This window comes from Drosophila ananassae, chromosome 3L (genome assembly GCF_017639315.1).
Source record: "Drosophila ananassae strain 14024-0371.13 chromosome 3L, ASM1763931v2, whole genome shotgun sequence".
NCBI lineage: Eukaryota > Metazoa > Arthropoda > Insecta > Diptera > Drosophilidae > Drosophila > Drosophila ananassae.
Genome location: NC_057929.1, coordinates 15,096,362 through 15,117,122, shown reverse-complemented (window position 1 = coordinate 15,117,122; position 20,761 = coordinate 15,096,362). Strand labels below are relative to the sequence as shown.

At 48.0% G+C, this 20,761-nt stretch overlaps 7 protein-coding genes across 10 annotated transcripts; 3 read left to right on the top strand and 4 right to left on the bottom strand.

Annotated features, from left to right (window-relative positions):
* Positions 1 to 76: 76 nt before the first annotated feature.
* On the bottom strand, positions 77 to 2,557 carry LOC6496371. The gene is made up of 4 exons (XM_001960744.4): positions 2,443 to 2,557; positions 816 to 951; positions 630 to 758; positions 77 to 565 (listed from the first exon to the last, which is right to left on the bottom strand). Exons 2-4 carry the CDS (start codon positions 945 to 947, stop codon positions 167 to 169), a joined length of 660 nt encoding a protein of 219 aa, XP_001960780.1. The 5' UTR covers positions 948 to 951; positions 2,443 to 2,557; the 3' UTR covers positions 77 to 166.
* LOC6494194 (general odorant-binding protein 68) lies at positions 1,101 to 1,988 on the top strand. Its single transcript, XM_001960743.3, has 3 exons — positions 1,101 to 1,275; positions 1,333 to 1,681; positions 1,735 to 1,988. The coding sequence occupies exons 1-3, from the start codon at positions 1,234 to 1,236 to the stop codon at positions 1,941 to 1,943; spliced, it is 600 nt and encodes a 199-aa protein (XP_001960779.1). The 5' UTR covers positions 1,101 to 1,233; the 3' UTR covers positions 1,944 to 1,988.
* Positions 2,363 to 3,300, bottom strand: LOC6496370. Of its 2 annotated transcripts, none has more exons than XM_032451237.2 (3): positions 3,150 to 3,203; positions 2,735 to 3,086; positions 2,363 to 2,628 (listed from the first exon to the last, which is right to left on the bottom strand). In XM_032451237.2, exons 1-3 carry the CDS (start codon positions 3,186 to 3,188, stop codon positions 2,417 to 2,419), a joined length of 603 nt encoding a protein of 200 aa, XP_032307128.1. In that variant the 5' UTR covers positions 3,189 to 3,203; the 3' UTR covers positions 2,363 to 2,416. The 2 variants fall into 2 exon arrangements, with proteins under 2 accessions (XP_032307128.1, XP_001960778.1); XM_001960742.3 differs by having other exon boundaries at positions 2,365 to 2,628; positions 3,147 to 3,300.
* Positions 3,301 to 3,373: 73 nt separating this feature from the next.
* On the top strand, positions 3,374 to 6,230 carry LOC6494195 (dynein regulatory complex subunit 2). Its single transcript, XM_001960740.3, has 5 exons — positions 3,374 to 3,632; positions 3,690 to 3,942; positions 4,064 to 4,287; positions 5,068 to 5,640; positions 5,696 to 6,230. The coding sequence occupies exons 1-5, from the start codon at positions 3,492 to 3,494 to the stop codon at positions 6,110 to 6,112; spliced, it is 1,608 nt and encodes a 535-aa protein (XP_001960776.1). The 5' UTR covers positions 3,374 to 3,491; the 3' UTR covers positions 6,113 to 6,230.
* On the bottom strand, positions 4,281 to 4,947 carry LOC6496369 (odorant-binding protein 59a; the record flags this gene model as incomplete). Its single annotated transcript, XM_001960741.4, has 2 exons — positions 4,281 to 4,551; positions 4,606 to 4,947. Coding segments are annotated over 2 exons (588 nt in total), but the record flags the coding sequence as incomplete, so codon positions are not given.
* Positions 6,231 to 6,279: 49 nt separating the features above from the next.
* Positions 6,280 to 15,106, top strand: LOC6494196 (protein sax-3). 3 transcript variants are annotated; one of them, XM_001960739.4, is made up of 18 exons: positions 6,280 to 6,413; positions 7,383 to 7,608; positions 7,691 to 7,812; positions 7,983 to 8,163; positions 8,275 to 8,393; positions 8,472 to 8,925; positions 8,985 to 9,464; positions 9,524 to 9,606; positions 9,668 to 9,828; positions 9,892 to 9,973; positions 10,030 to 10,200; positions 10,259 to 10,351; positions 10,414 to 10,612; positions 10,671 to 10,945; positions 11,007 to 11,298; positions 11,353 to 11,585; positions 11,648 to 11,979; positions 12,502 to 15,106. In XM_001960739.4, exons 2-18 carry the CDS (start codon positions 7,464 to 7,466, stop codon positions 13,256 to 13,258), a joined length of 4,179 nt encoding a protein of 1,392 aa, XP_001960775.1. In that variant the 5' UTR covers positions 6,280 to 6,413; positions 7,383 to 7,463; the 3' UTR covers positions 13,259 to 15,106. The 3 variants fall into 3 exon arrangements, with proteins under 3 accessions (XP_001960775.1, XP_032307122.1, XP_032307121.1); XM_032451230.2 differs by lacking the exon at positions 6,280 to 6,413 and adding an exon at positions 6,433 to 7,124; XM_032451231.2 differs by lacking the exon at positions 7,383 to 7,608.
* Positions 15,107 to 15,125: 19 nt separating this feature from the next.
* LOC6496368 (DNA-directed RNA polymerase I subunit RPA1) lies at positions 15,126 to 20,740 on the bottom strand. Its single transcript, XM_001960738.4, has 10 exons — positions 20,294 to 20,740; positions 19,874 to 20,237; positions 18,454 to 19,816; positions 17,896 to 18,392; positions 17,551 to 17,836; positions 16,562 to 17,489; positions 16,295 to 16,499; positions 16,118 to 16,235; positions 15,961 to 16,060; positions 15,126 to 15,905 (listed from the first exon to the last, which is right to left on the bottom strand). The coding sequence occupies exons 1-10, from the start codon at positions 20,634 to 20,636 to the stop codon at positions 15,178 to 15,180; spliced, it is 4,932 nt and encodes a 1,643-aa protein (XP_001960774.1). The 5' UTR covers positions 20,637 to 20,740; the 3' UTR covers positions 15,126 to 15,177.
* Between the last annotated feature and the right edge of the window lie 21 nt (positions 20,741 to 20,761).

The window sequence follows — 20,761 nt, the reverse complement described above, 5'->3', positions numbered from 1 at the left end:
TAACCTCATAAATGGAATTTCAGATCTAACATAAATGGAATTTCCCTAACAAAAATAATATCAAAATAAACAAGAGCCCCGACCTATGTAGTCTTTTATTTATACACTCGAACTTTATTATAAACAACTTGGTCTTAATTTTCCTTTAATTTTCCGCCTTTCGATTCTAAATCGGTTTCTCGGTGGGCATGGTCAGACCATCGATGGCATAGCACTGGGCCTTGTCCCTTTCGCACTGATCCTTGGTTCCCGCCTTGGTGGAGCCCTCCCAGCGGAAGTAGGGGCACTCGTGATCGTGATGGTAGTCGGCCACGCACAGGAACACCATCAGCAAATAGGGTCGACAGGCGCTCCTCAGGAGCGCCTTGGCTCCGGGACTGGCCTTCAGAAGGTTGTACATGGACGAGGCATCCTTTCGGCAATAGTCGAACATGGCTATGTGGTAATCCTTCTCCTTGGGACGATCGGCGAATGTTGTTTCCGCATTGAGCTTGACCATTTTCATGTTAATCGTGTCGCTCTTCCCAACGTACTTCTTCTGTTTGTACAAACACTCCACAAAGCACTGTTAAGCAAGTCGTAAGTTTGGATAGGAAGTGACATGTGGAATATCTTTAAGAAATACGCACCGATAAGAATCTAAAGGTCTTCCCGATATCGGATTCGCCGTCCTGGGGTAGCTTTGAGGAGTGTATCAAGAAGCATTTCTCGAGTTCTTCCTCCTCACCAATGTACAGCTCAGAACAACAGCCGGCTCTCTATTTAGGAAATGGAAAATTACTTTTTGCAGGATTCGAAATAAAACCAAATCACACTTTCTTGCCACATTTGGCCGCCGTCAAATCGCTGCCACCGACAGAGGCCACTGTGGTGGTTTCATCCGGGTCGAGTGCCTCCGAAATGGACACCAGGACGAGAGGCAGCCAGCACCAGCGTAGGATGACCATTGCTCTTTGAATGGACAGAACAAACAATCAACATATCATTTATAACATCGCGGCCAATGCTTAATCTATTTAATTCCAAATTGGATTGCTTAATTAAATGTAACAAATGGCGGTTGTAATGTGGAAGTGCAATGTGCGGAAAAATAGTAAATGATTTCAGACACTTTGATGGGTTTTTGGCATTGGATTAAGTGCAGCTAATTTCCTGTTTTCATTTTATTTATTTGTCCCACTGCTATATAAGCCGTTCAGTGTGGGTTGTTTTGGCAGAAAGGCTTTGTTCAATATGAGGTCCATAATTCTGCTGAGCTTCGCCTCCCTGATTTGGGTGAGTTGTTAATCTCTTGAACTCCTAATCCTTTCAGTTTAATTTCATCCTTCCCAGATTGCCAGTGGCATTCAGATCGATTGCGACAAGCCCGATACCATCAATGAGGAGCACATCCATTACTGCTGTAAGCATCCCGATGGCCACAACGACATCATTGAGAACTGCGCAAAGGAGACGGGCTTCCACCTTCCCAGCCAGACCGAGGAGGCTTTGGTGGACATCACGGCGGATCGGGCCATTCGAGGCACCTGCTTTGGCAAGTGCATCCTGAACAAACTCAACCTGATGAAGGACAACAATGTGGACATGGATGGTGTCAAGAAGTATTTCAACACAAAGTTCGCAAGCGATCCTGAGTATGCCAAGGAAATGATCAATGCCTTCGACCACTGCCACGGCAAAAGTGAGTACAAATTGCAAACTAAAGATCAGGATTATAGACTGAATATGTCACAGGCGAGGACAACACCTCCAAGTTCCTGTCGAAGCCCATCTTTAAGCATATGTCCCATCAATTTTGTGAACCCAAGCCCAGCGTGGTTCTAGCCTGCGTCATCCGCCAGTTCTTCCACAATTGTCCTGCTGATCGTTGGTCCAAGACTAAGGAGTGTGAGGACACTTTGGCCTTTAGCAAAACATGCCAGGACGCATTGGCCTCATTGTAATTCCTGAATTTATTTTGTGAATAAAGGAAAAGAACGAATAAGTCACCAACCCGTTCTTAGACTTTTTTCTTGGGGATTTCTGAAGGAAAAATTTAAAAGTGCATGGTATTGCCAAAAAGTTCCCAGCGATGGTTATAGCATTCCCAAAAATCATCCGATCCTTGAGCGGAGTAACTTAAACGAATTGTAGGTCGATTCTCCATCAATCTGCATTAAAACCTACAAACAAAATATTTGTTCTATTTTTTGTAATTTTGTTGGAGGGTCCCTTTAAAATTTAGAAAAATGCATGGAAGATCAAAATGGTCCCTAGTAATGTCTGTATCTTTGCCAATAATCATGTGAATCTAAAACGGAATAGCACAATCGAGTTTTAAATCAATTCTGCAAAAATGTGCATGAAAATTTAAGAAAAAATTTTTTATTACATTTTTAGCAAAATTTCCCTGTGCCTCATTCAAAAATATATTTATTCACATAGTTGTTAAGGCATCCTTACATTTTTTGGTGAAGGCGAGAGTCTCCTCGCACTCCGAGGTGTGGGCCCAACGACTTCTCGGACAGTTGTGGAAAAAATTGTAGATGACGCAGGACATTATGATGCTGGCTGTCGGTTTGCACATCTTGGTTGTCATGAATTGCGCCACAAGTGGCATCGCTAGAAAATCCTCCAAGGCAGTCTCAGCTACAGAATTTAATTAATGATAAATTTAAGATTTATGATTAATTAATGATAAAAATTAAAAATTAATGATAAATTTAAGATTTATGATTAATTAATGATATCTTACATTTAGAGTGACACTTTTCATAGGCATTCATCATTTCAGTTTCGTATTCAGGATCGATAGTGTGGTATCTCTTGTAGTAGGATCTGACTTTGGCTATGTCGAGGGTATTGTTCTCCAGAAGATTGAAGTGATCGAAGACACACTTGGCCCAGCAGGTGCCGGACATTACCTGGTTCACTGTCACATCTTCCACGGCCTCCTCATCGGGCGACGGCAGCCGGAAGTTGGTCTTCAAGGCGCAACTCTCCGTCACATCGTTGTGACCATCCGGATGCTTGCAGCAGTGGTGGATATTCTCCTCGTGGATACGCTCTATGTTCTGACAGTGTATCCTAACGGCGAGTAGTGGATCCTGCGAATATATATAAACGCGTTATTAAAACATTTAAGTACACTTGAATTTATTGCCCACCACATTGTGCAGGAGAATAACAAAGATCACGAAGCCCAACATATTTACAGAATTCCGTCTGGCGGGCCATCATTTTATATGTCAAGTGGTTCCCCTTTGATGGGCAGCACTAATGTCATTTGGCTCCATTCCGCATTAATTTAATTCAAATTCATTATTATGGCAACGAAAAGTGCCAGTGGATTCTACGTGGAGTTGAGTACCGAAACACACAAATGTCATGGCAACGACACGGCAATCAAATTGTTATTTATTTTCCAGGGCTCGGCTTTCGCTCGCTTAATTAGTCGCCTATTGGCCTTTGAAACTTGATAAGCTGATTGACGAACAAAAGGTAGCAGCATCATGGGCAAAAAGGGTAAAGGCAAAGGCAACAAGTTGGCCAAAATGTCCGAGGAGGAGCGAGCCCGCTACCTCCAGATGCGGGCCGATGCGGAGGAGGAGACGCGCCGCCGGAAAATGCAGCTTATTTCCATGTACATGAAGGTATCGGTTTCCAAAAGGAAAGAAGCACTTTTAATAGCATTTCCTATCCCTAAATAGAACAAATTAAAAAGGGAGGATGCCTTTGGTCGTCTTAACATGGCCAAAATCAATCAGGAGTGGCGCAGCATCCTACGCCAGGTTAAGATTCAAGAGCTACGCCGCGAAATCATAGACGTGGAGTCCTTTTTTAAGGAGGCTCTTAAGCGCAAGGATCAGGTGATTCATCGACTGATTGCTCACATAGAGTCCACCGAGGATATGTACGCCAATCTCCAGCAATCCCACATGGAGAATATTACACAAATTGTGGGTGGGTTCTGTTTAATACATGGTTTAATAGAACTATTAGGAACGCCATTTAAGAAAAACTATGAACATAACCACCACCTTAATACTTGAATACCCTATTCCATTTAATCATTTCCTTCCAGACACCCATCGCAGCCGCATCGAGTTCTTTCGGCGCATCTACGAGGACGACAAACAGGCGGTGCTAAGCGAGTGGGAGCAGGACTCCGCCAGGTTCAAGGAGATGCACGCTCTAAAGCAACAACAGCTGGAGTGCGTCTTCTACCAGCTGGAGGAGACTACTGACGGGGGAATCCGAAACAACCACGAGCGCTTTTTAGACCGCTGCGAGGACCTCAAAAGTGGGGTGAGTTTTTGGGTCTAACTAATTGAAAAGGAGATTGCCATGCTCCTCCCAATCCTCGCACTGGGCCTTGGCGTACTCCGACATGCACTTGACCAGCTCCTGAGACACGACGCACTTGTTCTGCCTTCCTCGTCCGCCGGTCTCCAAGTAGCGGAAGCACTGCTGCACCGTGTCCATGAAGAAATTTCGCAGCTCCCGGTCGCGCAAGTCCTTGGTCAGTAGATAGGATACCTTGCGCCGTTCGGGCATTCCATTGCCATCCACCTGTTTATGGACATGGAACTCAATCAATAGCTCATGACCGCCTCATTATACTACCATATTCATCTCCTCAAAGAAGCACTGGGCCACACAAGCTCCTGCTCCGCCTCCTTCGCCACTTGTGCTGTTCCTGTTCTCCGACTGCCGCAGGCTTCGCTGCCATCGGTTGCCATAGCCGCCTCTGCTTCCTTGCTCCCTTTCCCTGTCCCGATCTTCATCCTGGTCCCGTCCATAGTCGAAACTCTGGCTTTGTCTGCCCGAGCCTCGTCCTCGATCTTCGTTTTCGTCCTGGCGACGCATGCAGCTGCGAACGGTCTTCTTTAGTTCCGCATCACCCAGTCCCTCCTGGGAGCGGCACTTGAGGCCGAAACTAGACCAAGACCAGCAAGCGCATTTTTGTCACTGAATGAGCAGCTCCCAACTTCTTACGCCATTTATAGCTGCGGGATGTGACAACCTGAGTGACACACAATGGTCTTCCCTCACAATTATCATTGCGTGCGTGTTTTCATTTTCCAGATGCAACTCCAGCTGGAGCAGATCACCTCGAGGGGCGAGGCCAGACTGGAGAAGCTGTGGCAGGAGTATCAATCTGTACTCGGTGGTTACTGTCAACACATCGAGGGCTTCTACGCCGAGTACGTTGACCTTAAGCAGCGGGACGAGGAGGCGGCTCTTCAAATTAGCCAGCAGACGTACGAGATTGAGCATTTGGTGGACCAATTGGCCAATTTGCGACTGGTTTCCGAGGAGTTTTACGTAAAGCAGCAGGGCCAGCTGGAGCAGCGACAGGCCATCAAACAGCAGTTGACCGAGCGACTCCGGGAGCTGCGCTCTTGCGTGGAGGACGAGATGTCCAATGATCACCAGTCCTTCAAGCTGCTGTCCGTTGAGAGCTACAACGCGCTCCAGAAGCTTCAAGAGATTACCGGCAAGGGGGAAACTCTAGTCCAGTTGTCGGGAGTATGTTCCAAAATGGAAACCCAGCGGGAAAAGATGTTTCAACTGCCAGAGATTTCCAAGGAAATCATCGAGATTCGCGAGGTGGTAGAAGCCGGAGCATCCCCGGATCCAGCCACAGATCTTCTAAAGGTGGGTAATCTTTTCCTATTAGTTACTTAGTTTATAACTTTATTGAAACCATCAGGATGAGGTGGCCCTGGTGCCCCAAATGGAGACGTTCTGGCGCAGAGTGAACAACGTCGCCGTCGATGTGGCCGTTTTGAAGCAGCAGAAGCGACGCTTGGAGACGGAGAACAGCCAGTTGAAGGCCCAGCTGCAGGACTACCTTGTTAACTTGAACATAGCCAATGGTTCCAATAGCCATGTCCATCATTATCTGGCCCGACGTCCCAAGAGCATGTCTGTAGATCGGGTGTCCCGACTGAACCTGCAGCCCAAGCAGATTAAGAGTGCCCTGCCCCATGTACGACGTCCGCCGGCCCCCATCCCGGCACCTTTCCACCTACATCTGGGTAGGAGTCGTGCCCCAGCCTTTGAGGCTAACTTCTCGAACGTGGTGCGCTCCAGGAATCTGCCCAGGAATCTGGCCAGGATTGAATGAGATGGAATGTAGAGATATACTTGCTTCATTAACTTCATTATCAACAAACTAAAGAACATAACCATCACTTTTATACTTTTATAATAAAGATTTGAACCACAGAAAACGTGGCGCGTCAAGCCAGAGCTGCCAGATCTTTTAATCAGTGTTGTAGAATGCACCATAATAAATGGTATTTCCTTTACATTACAATAACGGTCCACGGTCACTCTGAACACTACCCACGTCCAATTGAGAGTTTTCTCTGCGCCGTAAATTCGAATTAAATCGCAGGAAATAAATCAAGTGCAGCTTAATAAGAGTAAGTGGGGAGTAGGGATACCAGAGATCGATTAAAGCGAGTGGAGTCTAAGAAATTAGCTCACGCGATCGCGTTGTGCAAAGTGCAGCTGCAGCGGATGTATCTTTACAAGGAGTGTGTGTTATAGATACAACAGTGTTATAGATACAACAACAAGCGCGGTGGTGGGGTGGATGGGGAAATTCAAGGAACAGCGGGAGGAGTGACCGTTGGTGGGAGTGAGAGGGAGCTAGGAAGAGAAAAGCGAGTGCGAGTGCGAGTGAGAGTTGGAGAGAGGGGAGCGTGTTCTTGTTCTTGTAAAATTACCAAAAAGAAATTTCGTTCGGGAAATGTGGAAAATGTGCGCGAGAGCTGAGAAACAGAAACAACCCCGAAAGGCCATCGACAAATAAATACCAACAAAACTTACACTGGCTGCGCGCTGCTGATTAATAAAAACCCAAAAGGGAAATATGTATAAAAAATAGTGATATATCCGACAAGAACAAAAACCCAAACCCCAAGAAGAAAGTGTGAGAAACCATAAAAATCAAAATGAAATCAAACTCCAAATCAGAATTTGGATTGTAAATTTTTCGGGTCTGAGTTCTGTGGTCCGACCGTCCGTCCACCGACTCCGTTGAGAGATAAACACAAAAAGAGAGATAAATACAGAAATAAAATTAATGGAAAACCAGCAGACACACATTCGTAAAGTATCTGTGTGGGAGTGTAAGTTGTAAGCGTGTCAGTGTGTGTGTGTGCGGCGAGTTATCGCGGCATGGAAATGAAAATGCGAGCATAAGTGGAGCAGGCTAGAAATAATTTCAAATTCCGGGGAGATAAAGATAAAAACCGCACTCTAAGGTAGCACTGTAATGCAACCAAAACCCTGGCAAGTCCCCGGGGGCTTAACCAGCCACGCCTTAAATCCTATTGCATTATCCTAACAGCTGCCCACATTTCGTTAACCCATACCGCCCATCCTAGGATAACGCTACAATGATCGCCGCTCCATTGTCTCATCAACTGTAAAGTAATCACAAGATCACACCTAGCACCGCATCCTATATGCCATCATCTGATCGAAAACCTCGCCTTTTCATCGCCTGGAGCACCAGCACCACTATTAACCCCTATCTGAGCGGCCGGGCGAGCAGAATGCTGCTTGTGCCGCTGCTGCTCGGCCTGGTGGCGCTGCCAGCAGCAGTCAGAGGTAAACCACCATATAACTCATTCAGTGGCTTCCCATGGAGCTTACCCGCATCTCGAATATCCCCACTTATCCCCACTTTCAGGCCAATACCAATCGCCGCGGATCATCGAGCATCCCACGGACTTGGTGGTCAAGAAGAATGAACCAGCCACACTCAACTGCAAGGTGGAGGGCAAGCCGGAGCCCACCATCGAGTGGTACAAGGTAAGGATACATATTCTTTCGAAACCATTCTCACACTGCTAAAAAAAATTAATAACTAGTTGGGGATTTAGAACTTACTTAAATGCATGCCAATTTTTCCAAGTGTACCAAGTCCGAACCACACAATCTCTTAATCTACAACCGCAATTAATTTAACCCCTCCACCGCAGGATGGTGAGCCCGTCAGCACCAATGAGAAGAAGTCGCACCGCGTCCAGTTCAAGGACGGCGCCCTATTCTTCTACCGCACCATGCAGGGCAAGAAGGAGCAGGACGGCGGCGAGTACTGGTGCGTGGCCAAGAACCGAGTAGGCCAGGCCGTTAGCCGCCATGCCTCGCTCCAGATAGCTGGTAAGTCTGTCACTCCGGTCGTTAATTTTAGGTGCAACTTGTCTGCCCACACGCTAAGCTTTGTCTCGTATTTGTTATTTTCATTTTTTCCATTGCTCCTGCCTCCGCCAGTTTTGCGCGACGATTTTCGCGTGGAGCCCAAAGACACGCGAGTGGCCAAAGGCGAGACGGCTTTGCTGGAGTGTGGGCCGCCCAAAGGCATTCCTGAGCCAACGCTCATTTGGATGAAGGTGGGTACACCAAACTGGTCGACCTAATCAGTCGAACACTCATTTATTCCACAACCGCAAACTTTTTTTCGCCATCAGGACGGCGTTCCGTTGGACGACCTGAAAGCCCTGTCTTTCGGCGCCAGCTCCCGCGTCCGAATTGTGGATGGTGGCAACCTGCTCATCAGCAATGTGGAGCCCAATGACGAAGGCAACTACAAATGCATTGCCCAGAACCTGGTGGGCACTCGGGAGTCAAACTACGCCAAGTTAATCGTTCAGGTCAAGCCCTATTTCATGAAGGAGCCGAAGGATCAGGTCATGCTATACGGTCAGACCGCCACATTCCATTGCTCCGTGGGTGGTGATCCGCCTCCGAAGGTGCTGTGGAAGAAGGAGGAGGGTAATATACCCGTCTCAAGGGCTCGCATCCTCCACGACGACAAGAGTCTTGAGCTGAGCAACATCACCCCGAACGACGAAGGAACCTATGTTTGTGAGGCACACAACAATGTGGGTCACATAACCGCCAGGGCCACGCTCACAGTGCATGGTAGGATTGAGTGCATAGCTCCCGCATCCAGCCCACTAATCTCTTCTTTACTCCGCCAGCTCCTCCTACCTTTACCAAGCGGCCGAGCAACAAGAAAGTTGGTCTCAACGGTGTTGTCCAGTTGCCCTGTATGGCCTCTGGAAATCCTCCGCCCTCCGTTTTCTGGACCAAAGAGGGTGTGTCCACACTCATGTTCCTCAACAGTTCCCATGACAGGCACCATGTTGCGGCCGACGGAACTCTGCAGATAACAGACGTGCGCCAGGAGGACGAAGGATTCTATGTCTGCTCTGCGTTCAGTGTGGTAGATTCCTCTACGGTGCGGGTGTTCCTACAAGTCAGTTCGGTGGACGAGCGACCGCCTCCGATTATTCAGATCGGACCTGCTAATCAGACGCTGCCCAAGGGATCGGTAGCCACACTGCCTTGCCGGGCCACCGGAAATCCTAATCCCCGCATCAAGTGGTTCCTCAATGGACACGCTGTGCAAACTGGCAACCGTCACAGCATCATCCAAGGCAGTTCGCTGAGGATAGATGGTAACTCTTGCAAGCAACTTATCGGGTCGGCTTTTCATTAATCAGTTTCTTCCAACTAGATCTGCAAGTTGGTGACTCTGGAACCTACACCTGCACTGCATCTTCGGAGAGGGGAGAGACCTCCTGGGCAGCAACTCTAACTGTGGGTTTACCATAAAGGCCAACCATTAAGATTCGTTGCTAAATACAACTTTTTTCAATAGGTGGACAACACTGGATCCACATCCTTGCATAGGTCGGCCGATCCTAGCACATATCCTGCTCCGCCTGGCACTCCCAAGGTCCTGAACGTCACCCGCACAAGCATAAGTCTGCGCTGGGCCAAGAGCCAAGAGAAACCCGGTGCTGTGGGCCCGATTCTTGGGTGAGTTTGGCGAACACACCCATTTTATGAGATCATCGCTAAATGTTCTTTTCCTTTTGACAGCTACACTGTGGAGTACTTTAGCCCGGATCTTCAAACAGGTTGGATAAAAGCCTCCCACCGCGTGGCAGATACCCAAGTTACTGTAAGATTAACTTCTAATTTCAACTATTCCGCGTAACTAACCTGGCTTCTGTTTAGATAACTGAACTCGCACCTGGAGCGATGTATGTATTTCTGGTCCGGGCCGAGAACTCTCAGGGCATTTCAGTGCCCTCGGGCTTATCGAATGCCATAAAGACTATTGGAGAGGATTTCGATGCGGCTTCTGCCAATGACTTATCAGCAGCTCGAACTCTGCTCACTGGAAAGGTAAGCCCACGAATGAGATTCCTGATAAGCACATGAATCATTTGTTTACGTTTCTTAGTCCGTTGAGCTGATCGATGCCTCCGCCATAAACGCCAGTGCTGTGCGTTTGGACTGGATGCTGCACATCAGTGCCGATGAAAAATATGTGGAGGTACTTATATTTAATCTTTTCTCTGTGCGAACCTAATAACTAATAATACTCTCACTTCATAGGGACTGCACATTCACTATAGAGACGCAGGTTCCTCGTCACCGCAATATCGTTCCATCACTGTGTTGGATGCCTCGGCGGAATCTTTCGTCGTGGCGAACCTGAAGAAGTTCACCAAGTACGAGTTCTTCCTCACACCCTTTTTCGAAACCATCGAAGGACAGCCCAGTAACTCCAAGATAGCTCTGACCTACGAGGATGGTAATTGCTTCTCAAATATGGCTACAGAACCATGTCTAATATATTGCTATTCTTGCAGTACCTTCGGCTCCGCCGGATAACATACAGATCGGCATGTACAACCAAACTGCCGGGTGGGTACGGTGGACGCCCCCGCCGGCGCAGCACCACAACGGGAATCTTTATGGCTACAAGATCGAGGTCAGTGCCGGGAACACCATGAAGGTGCTGGCCAACATGACACTCAATGCCACCACAACCTCGGTGTTGCTCAATAACTTGACCACCGGAGCAGTGTACAGCGTGAGACTGAACTCCTTCACCAAGGCTGGCGATGGTCCCTACTCCAAACCGGTAAGCAAATACTTTTGTTACTTAATGTACTCAGAATTCTCACAATTATTTTCTCTCGAAGATCTCACTCTTTATGGACCCGAACCACCATGTCCATCCGCCACGAGCCCATCCCAGTGGCACCCACGATGGCCGGCACGAGGGTCAGGATGTCGTCTATCACAGCAATGGAAACTCACCCATCGGCAACAGCAATCCCACCACCCACAGAAAGACCACCGACTACCTGTCTGGACCTTGGCTAATGGTCCTGGTTTTCATTATCCTCCTTGTGGTGGTCATTTCCACAGCTATAGCCATGGTTTACTTTAAGAGGAAACATCAGATGACCAAGGAGCTTGGTCACTTGAGTGGTAATAAGAGTTTCCTTCTCAAAGGATCAGGTTTTAATCAAATATTGATTCCAGTGGTCAGCGAAAATGAGATCACCGCCCTGAACATTAACAGCAAGGAGAGTCTATGGATTGATCATCATCGCGGCTGGAGAACTGCCGATACTGACAAGGATTCAGGCCTGAGCGAGTCCAAGTTGCTCTCCCACGTAAACAGCAGTCAGTCCAACTACAACAACTCAGATGGTGGCACCGACTACGCCGAGGTAGACACTCGCAACCTGACCACCTTCTATAATTGCCGCAAGGTGGGTTCAGCATGGACTAGTTCCTTAATAAAACGTCGCTAACCCAAATTCTTTCTTCACAGAGCCCCGATAACCCCACGCCCTATGCCACCACCATGATCATAGGCACCTCCTCCAGCGAGACCTGCACCAAGGCCACATCTCTGAGTGCTGACAAGGATTCGGGCACCCACTCTCCATACTCTGATGCTTTTGCCGGTCAGCCGGCAGTGCCTCCTGTCGTGAAATCCGGCTATCTACAGTATCCAGCGGAGCCTATAAACTGGTCAGAGTTCCTGCCCCCGCCACCAGAACACCCACCGCCATCGTCCACCTATGGATATGCCCAAGGATCACCGGAGTCGTCGCGGAAGAGCTCCAAGAGCGCGGGCTCTGGCATTTCCACCAACCAAAGGTAACTGGCCTTTTTAAATAATGAGATTTTTAAACCATAGCAGATAGGTTCACTAAAAAAGTACGAGCTGGGGAGAGCTCACGTCCTTTTACATGGAGAAGTCCTATTTTACCTTTTCTATAGCCTATATCTTTGTCAATTCGGAACCGATCTTTACGTGGCATACCTTAAAATAATCACAGTCCGATTCCCCATTCATCTGCATCAAAATTTAGGAAAATACAATTTTTATGATGTAACCCCTTTGAAAATTTCAAAACAATGGGTCCAATTTTAGATTTTCAATGGAATATGAAAGTACATAAAAAGACAAGATCGGGAAGGTATAACATTCACCGATCGTGCAAGAATTAACGAAGTTATGGACGTGAGTCACTGGTCTTTTGGCCAAAAGTAGCTCTCCCTGTGATGCAGTCAAGATATTTAAACATGTATCCATTCATATCACAACTTTTGCTTTAAAATAGGCATTAAGACACTTTAAAAATACTTTTTTAACCCTCCATACTTACTTTTTTCCAGCATACTCAACGCATCCATACACAGCAGCTCCTCTGGCGGTTTTTCTGCTTGGGGAGTCTCGCCCCAGTACGCTGCTGGCGGATGTCCTCCGGAGAACGTGTACAGCAATCCGCTGTCAGCTGTTGCTACTGGTACCCAGAACCGCTACCAGATTACACCCACCAGCCAGCACCCGCCGCAGCTCCCAGCTTACTTCGCCACCACCGCTCCAGGCGGAGTGGTGCCCCCCAATCACCTGCCCTTTGCCACCCAGCGCCATCCGGCCAGCGAGTATCAAGCGGGCCTGAATGCAGCGCGGTGCGCCCAGAACCGGGCCTGCAACAGTTGCGATGCCTTGACGACTCCATCGCCCTTGCAGCCACCGCCGCCGGCTCCCATCGCTGTGCCCGTTCCCGAGGGCTGGTACCAGCCCGTGCACCCGATGCACCCGACCACCTCGAATCACCAGATCTATCAGTGTTCCTCCGAGTGCTCCGACCACTCGAGGACCTCTCACGGTCACAAGCGGCAGCTGCAGCTTCAGGAGGAGCACAGCAGCAGCAAACGAGGCGGTCACCACCGACGCCCGCCGGCAGTGCAGCCGTGCTTGGAGAGCGAGAACGAGAACATGCTGGCGGAGTACGAGCAGCGACACTACACCAGCGACTGCTGCAACAGCTCACGCGAGGGAGACACCTGCTCCTGCAGCGAGGGATCCTGCCTGTACGCCGAGGCGGGGGAGCCGGGGCCCCGACAGCTGCCTGCTAAGAACACCTAAGTGGGCGGATTAGTATTAATGATAACATCTAGTCTAACTCTTCATTCATATCGAAAAAGGAAGCAGGAGAAGGGGATATGAGATCAAATAGGTGAGGTGTCCGGGTGCCTGGAATCCCGGTTAATGAACTCAGATACACAAAACAAAGACACACTTGTCACAATCATGGGGGCGTTGTGAAGCTTTAGCAATTACGAATTTTCCATTAACACATCTACCGGCGTAGAAACTCATAGAAACGCATAATGCCCCCCATCCCGCGACCACTTTGTACTTAAGAATTGCGCCAAGTGCTGTACGATGTATAGATATTTCATCTGAGAGGAGAGTAGACAAGGCGGAGGAGGAGAACAAGAATCTGTGACCCAGCAGAACTTCATTGAAATACGTACTCAAAGAACTTATTTAGAGGAAGGATAAACCCGATCAGGCCATAGCAAGTACACAAAAGGTTACCCACGACGTATAGTTAGTTAGAACCAAAGTACACAGTTTTGGGGCTCGAAAATTGGGGCTCCTAGTCATAGGCTTGATAGCGGTACAATAACGATATGGATTACCGATTACTGATAACTGATTACAATATACACTTGTACGCAAAACTCTTTCATATCTACGATCACAATCGAGCATTCGTCGAGTTGGTTTTAAGTAGTAGAGTTCGGAGTTGGACGAGACGAGACGAACGAAACGGCAGTTGCAATGTTTAATGGTTAGTGCTTTTCTATAACAAGAAATACTTATATACTTCATTGATCCAGTGAATATATATATACATATATATATGTATACATACTAAACTACACAACTACTTACATAGCATTTAGACAGGAGTTGGGGAGCTGCACGAGGCCAACATTTCCGTTCCGTTGTCCAGTCCCTGTGCAGAACCCTCCATGACATCATGTTTTCTACAATCTTGCATTTTGAAAAAAGTCTAAAATGTACCTGTGATATAACCCCATTATACATTTATAGTATTTTAAAGATTTTTTTTGTATTTATGGTTTCCTCAGTTGAAGTCGACCTTTTGTTCATCATTCTGTTCGAGCAACGATTGGTGTTTGTTGGGAAGCCCCAAGCGGACCACAGACCAAGACAGACGACAGTTTTTTTGGGAAAGTATATAGCATAATTTAGCACCTAGGCACATAATATATTGGATATGCAAGTAACATACATATATCATCAAATCGAATCGAAATGTAAACACGTAGAGTCTGTCCGAGGGGGAGTATAGCGAATGTCCTTAGGGATTGGAGTCATCGAAGCGTTTGAACAATACTGCACACATATGCATTACAATTACATACCTATATAGAGATCATATAGCACCTAGAACCGCGCATGCATCAAATCAAATCAAAATATGCTTTAGCATACACATACACACACTCGAGAACCCACTTCCTTGCTGGGACCATCCGCTTCTGGGGTCCGGTGGTCCGGCATGTACATATATATAATATATATTAACTCACTTACTCCTACACCTAATATCAAATCCAACTTGCTTGGGTTGAACTGCCCTTCCGTAGCCATATATAGCCTACATATAGACGAGCATAGTTGGGTCTGGGTTTTAATAATTAGCGTCTAGTTTCTAGAGTTGTGCAACGGGAGTATTTTAAAGTCATAGCGTAAAGGAATTTTAAGAGAGAACCGAACCGAAATTATCGAATTCATTTCATTTCATTTGTAGTGCGTAATGCCATAAACGAACTTTTTCAGAATGCAACCATAACTGACATCTAATTACGATATAAATACTATATCTAGATATATATACATATAGCATTTAAATTACATAAACAATAAAGGAACATTTTACATATATGTGGATAAAAACAGTTTTTTTTTATATATATTTTAATTATTTATTGAAAACTTCCTTAAACAGTCCATAGTATAAAAAAGGATTAACAGATCTTCGTCAACAATTCGAAAGCACCAGTTCCGTTTCGGACTGGCAAGCCCACCATAAGGCGGCTAGAAGGCGAGTTAAGCTCGTCCTGCCTGCCGAAACCGGCGGCACTTCGCAGGAACTGCAGACTGGACTCAAAGGACATCTGCTGCAGGGGCGACGAGGAGTGCTCCATTCCCTTCCGGGACAGCGGCTGGAAGGTGCCGTCGAAGGTCATGTAATCGGCGATAAGGGACAAGTGCCGACGATCTACGGTGATACCGTAGACCTTGAACACATTGCTGACCTCCTTGACGATCACCTGCGAGGCGGCCTCGATGCCGTAGGTCCTGGCAATCGCGTGGATATCGTTCGAGTAGAGCCGATTCAGATCGAGAATCTTGTTGTACTGGAACATCTCTCCAATGTTGATGCCATCTGTCTTCAAAAGCTGCTCGTCGTTGCCGCCCTTGTAGATGATGGCCCGCTTGATGTGCTGCACATGATGCACCACGCTCTTGCCCGCCAGCTCCCGAATGATGGAGGTCAGATCGGGCTTCTGGTAGCGCACACTCAAGTTCAGTTTCACCTGGCACCACAAATGGCTCTCCTTGTCGTAGGTGTAGCCCTTCACCATTTCGTTGCACAGCAACTTCTCCACCGACTTGTCATCGCCGTCTGCGTTCTCCTTGCTATCCTGACCCTTCTCATCGTCGTCCACATCTGAGGCCTCTGCGTCATCAGCTGTAAAGGGTGAAAGTCAGAAAACAATTCGAGAAATATCAAACAGATCCCTTACCATTCGCGTCTTGGAGCTCATCAACATCGTCAGGGTCATCGTAGTCCTTCTCGTCGGTTTTTCGCTGCTTCAACTTCACCCCAGTGGCGTCATCATCTCCCTTTATAGAAGATGGACAAATAAGTAGAGTTCACCTCACTGTCTTGGTTCAACTTACTCCATCATCCGATGAGTCGTCGTCGTTGTCTGCGCCCTTCGGGGCGCCCGCTTCGTCATTGTCCAGATCGTTGTCATTGTCTTCCCGATCCGCATCTTTGTTGTCATCAATCACCACACTGGGAAAAGAATCTCGGAATTATAAATGTGGATATTGTAACTACGGAGTTATTCTTACATTTTGGTGGTGCGCTTCGCTTTGGATACCTTTAGTATGGATCGGATCAGCTGCTTGATAAAGGTCTGGTGCATGTACTTTATGATCTGCTTGGGCCGCACTCCATAGTCCTCCTTGTAGACCTCCCGGGGTAGGAACTGGAAGCGCATCTCATACTCATAGGCTCGCTCCGGTTCCAGAACTAGGCTGGTGCTTATGTGGACAGCTGAAGGATTACATTTGGAATAAGTGGTGTGTCAAAGTCAACTCTAAAACTCCACTACTTACACTCTAAGAGGTTCGCCAAAGTCACACAGTTTAGATTAATGCGCAGCTTTTCCGCCTGGTGCTGCTGGCCAGGCTTAATAGGAATATCCATTGAGGGCGTCTTTATGTTTGATGAGGCCAGCATGAGGATCTCCCGAAGTCGCGGAATACCCAGGGTCACGTTCATCTCACCACGACCAGCAAAATGGAAAGTGTTCAGTGTCATCTGCGTAGATGGCTCACCGATGGACTGGGCGGCAATCAGACCCACTGGTTCCCCTGGCGAAGCCAAGGCCTTGATGGTCTTCATCCGCATAATGTCTGCTATGATCTCCTTGTGTTCCGGTTTCCTTTTGGCGTAATCATCGATCAGTTTACGCGTGCGCTCCGACACACTGCCGTAGTAGAGATCCTGTTTGTAGACAGCCACCGAGGGATCCGGACAACGGGCGTACTTTTTGCGATACAGGGCCTTATCCTCTGCATCTGCCTTTTTCCATAGCTTCAGTAGACCCTCGTCGAAACGACGTCGGCCTGTCTTAGAGTTGATCTCATTGGGCCGCTTCACTTCAACCTCCTCCCGCAGCTCCTCCGAGAAGTGCGTGAAGGCGGAGCGCAGCTTCGCCGGCTTCTTCTTCTGCCAGCTCCGAATGTGCTTCTCGTGACGCTGCACCTTGGCCAGACCCTCCTCATCCTTCATTTGCTGCAACTGGCTGGGCCGGAGTATGGCCGGCGCGTTCTGCGTGAGGAAGTCTGCACAAAACTTGTCGTTGAAGAACTTGGACTTGAGGATATCCAGGCCGTCCTCGCCGTAGAGGAACTGCACCACACTGTTGTCGCTGTCGCGGACCGTAAGATCGTAGTGTACACTCAGGCCCTCCAAGTGTTTAATAAGGCATCGCTGCAGGTAACCAGATCGCGAGGTCTTCACAGCTGTATCAATGAGACCCTGGAAAGATAAAATAAAATGCATTAAAATAAGTTTTTGTCCAAAATTCTCCATATCCTACTTCACGACCAGCCATGCAATGGAAGAAAAAGTCCTGGGGCTGAATGCCCGTCATGAAACGACCATCAATGAATCCTCCGGACTTTGGCGAGGTCTCGAACGAAGTGAAACTGGGCAACGATTTTCCAGATATCATCAACGGGGGCCTCTTTCCCTCCAATTCGATTTGTCCCAGTAGACACGAAATCTGCATAGTGTTCACCATGGATCCCTTGGCGCCGGATAAGACCATCAGCTGAAGGTTGTTGGAGGGGAACTTGGTGACGAGACCGTCGGGCAAGCAAGTTCTACAGGAAAAAGAAGAGTTAAGAATTGCAACCTGGCATCAATCTTAATTATAACTCACTTATTGATGTCATTCGTGTATCCATCAAGCAAGGACTTATATTTACGATCCAGGAGCACCCGGAACTTTGGATCCTTAACGTAAGCATGTTCCATTTTCTCGACAAGCTCGTCATGTGGCGGCACCTCATCCATTTCCAGTGCAGCAGCCACAGCACTATTCCCGACATCGCGACGACACTCTTCGACGATCTTCCGCCTGCGTTTATCCGCTTCTCCGGTCACCAGAATATCCTTCACGCCCAGCGTGAAGCCCTCCATTTGCAGGAAGAATGTGAAAACTTTGGTGAAAGCAGTGAGCAGACGGGTGGACACATCCCCTCCATATAGCTCGTACATGCAATGAATCAGGCCGAATGTGGTGGCTCCGTACTGCTGTTTATCGAGGACTCCCACGAGAAGCTCGCCTTTTCTGATTTGCACTTGGCTCTCATCGAGTTCGTTGTCCCTGATCGTAGATCCACAAAGGGGAGGCCTTGGACGATCAACGTTCCAGTTCTGGAAAGTATTTAAAATTAGTTACAACGGATTTAAGCTTATGACCTTCGGCTATACTTACTTTGCCACCAATCTTTGCAAACGAATCCAGATTGATGCGTTCGTACCCCTCAGGAATCAGGTTGATAATGATGGTCGAAAGGATTTGCTTGCCCGACCAAAGTCGGACTGGCTTCAAGATAGCCGGCGGCAGCAACTTCACATCCTTTTTAAGGCTTGACAGCCCTTGGAACACCAATTGCTGGTAGTCCTCGCGGTTGAAGAAGCGTCCTCGAATCGAGAGCTTCACTCCCGAAATAACATGATCCTGGATTAGACCACCTAGAGGAGTACCGTCCTTGGGCACCAAATAGTTGCTGGCCACGTTCACCAGGTTGTGGGCCTCAGCACGGGCCACTTCGCTCTGCGGGTAGTGGGCATTCATCTCGTCGCCATCGAAATCGGCGTTGTAGGCCTTGCAGTTTGAGTAGTGCAGGCGGAAGGTCTTCTCGCCACGCAGGATACGCGCCTTATGGGCCATGATGGACGGCTTGTGCAAAGAGGGCTGTCGATTTAGGAGCAATGGATCTCCATTGAGAACGTGACGATGCACGATGTTTACTCCGTCTTTGGGATTCGAGAGCAGCAGCTTTGCTAGACTCTCTCGTTTAGCGGCATTGTCCGCGGGTATATACGTGGTGTAGCCATTCTTGTCCTGGATATAGTTGGCGCCTGGATGCACATCCGGCCCATTCATAACCATCTTGCGCAGCTCGGTCACATTCCATTCGGTTACCGGTACGGGATACGACAGTTTCTTGGCAAAAATGTCTGGGATACCGATTTCGTCCACATTTATATTTGGGTCCGGGGTGATGACAGTGCGAGCGGCGTAGTTTACACGCTTGCCCATCATGTGCTTCCGGATCAGGCCTTCCTTTTTCTCCAGCACTTGCTTCAATCCCTCAGCTGTCTTCATGTCGCGGGACATGTTCACATCCAGCAGCACATCGACAGAAGTCTGGAGGGCCAACCAGGCATTGTACAACTTCTCGTGAGCATTACCGCCCTTCAGATTGTTGTAAGCTGACAAGGCTTCGGGCGAAAGCTTCTCCTGCATGCCCTTCATGCACTTTATGACCACATTGAGCACATGGTTGTTCTCAATGATGTGGATGTATACGTCCGTCTGGGGATTGCCCTTCAACATGTCGTTGATCATGTTCATTGGACGTGCGCGTGGAGGAGTCACTGGTATCGCTTCCATAAAGAACATATCAACCGGTGACCGGCCGCTGTCTGTCGAGTCCGTGTTGCTAAGGGCTAGGACTGGAACAAGGAGCTTAAGCAGCTCCGGGTAGTTGTTATAGATCTCGCGCAGGTATCGGCGACACTCATCTGCAAAGACCACCTTGTTTTGACCACCCGTTTCAGTTGTTCCTACGCTGTTAACGAAAAAGAGCATTATTGAGAGTAATTTTACAAAAAGAACTTCTTTTTACCGCTCTTTAAGGTCCGCCAAAGTGACATAGAAAACCAAACGGCGGTGCATGTAGCGCACAAACCGCATGGACTTGTTACAGTGTCTGCACTTCTTCCCAGCCTTCTGGAGCGCGGCGTGGGTAACAGCCGTGCGCAGGGAGCAACTTGTCTTCGTGGAATTGCTGGAGTTCTTCTCGTTCTTGGCCAGCAACTCATACATGGCGGCAATACGTGGGTGAACTAAATCGCCGTTTTTCAGTTTAATCAGTTCGTCCGTGTTCTGGCACACAATCTCGGACTTGAAAAGCTCCAACTCCTGAGCCTCGATAATGTATCCTGCATCGATGAGGCGCAACTGTAGCATAATAATCTGCTGCTCGTGGTCTGGTAGACAAAAACTATGTTAGATGGTGCTGGTTTAGAAACCAAAGATCATTTACCCTTCATTTGCAGCTTGTAACAGTGTAAGCAGAAGATGCAGAGCAGCCGCTGGACCAACTTTATGAAGAACGGATTGTAGACCGGAGTCCCCAGCTCAATGTGGCCCATGTGACCGGAGCACTCTTGCATCTTCAAGCAGGTGCCGCAGGGATCCATGCACTTGCCATAGGAACCCAGTCGGATGTCGTACAATCCTCCGGGCATCGGATGACCAAGTGCATCAAAAGTTATACCCGTGATCACCTTAACAACACTGAGTTTCCTGATCTCCTCGTCCGTAAAAACGGCAAACTCCAGGTCCGAGGGGAACATGTGTACATCTTGCGGTCGTTTTGAACCCATTTTACATTCGGTTCCTCTTATAAATCAAATAAAAATTTATAAAAACAAGCACCGCGCCGTGCACGTGTATGGTTAAGTTGCCAGATGACTTGCTATCCCACCCAGCAGTATTTTTTCGGTATATT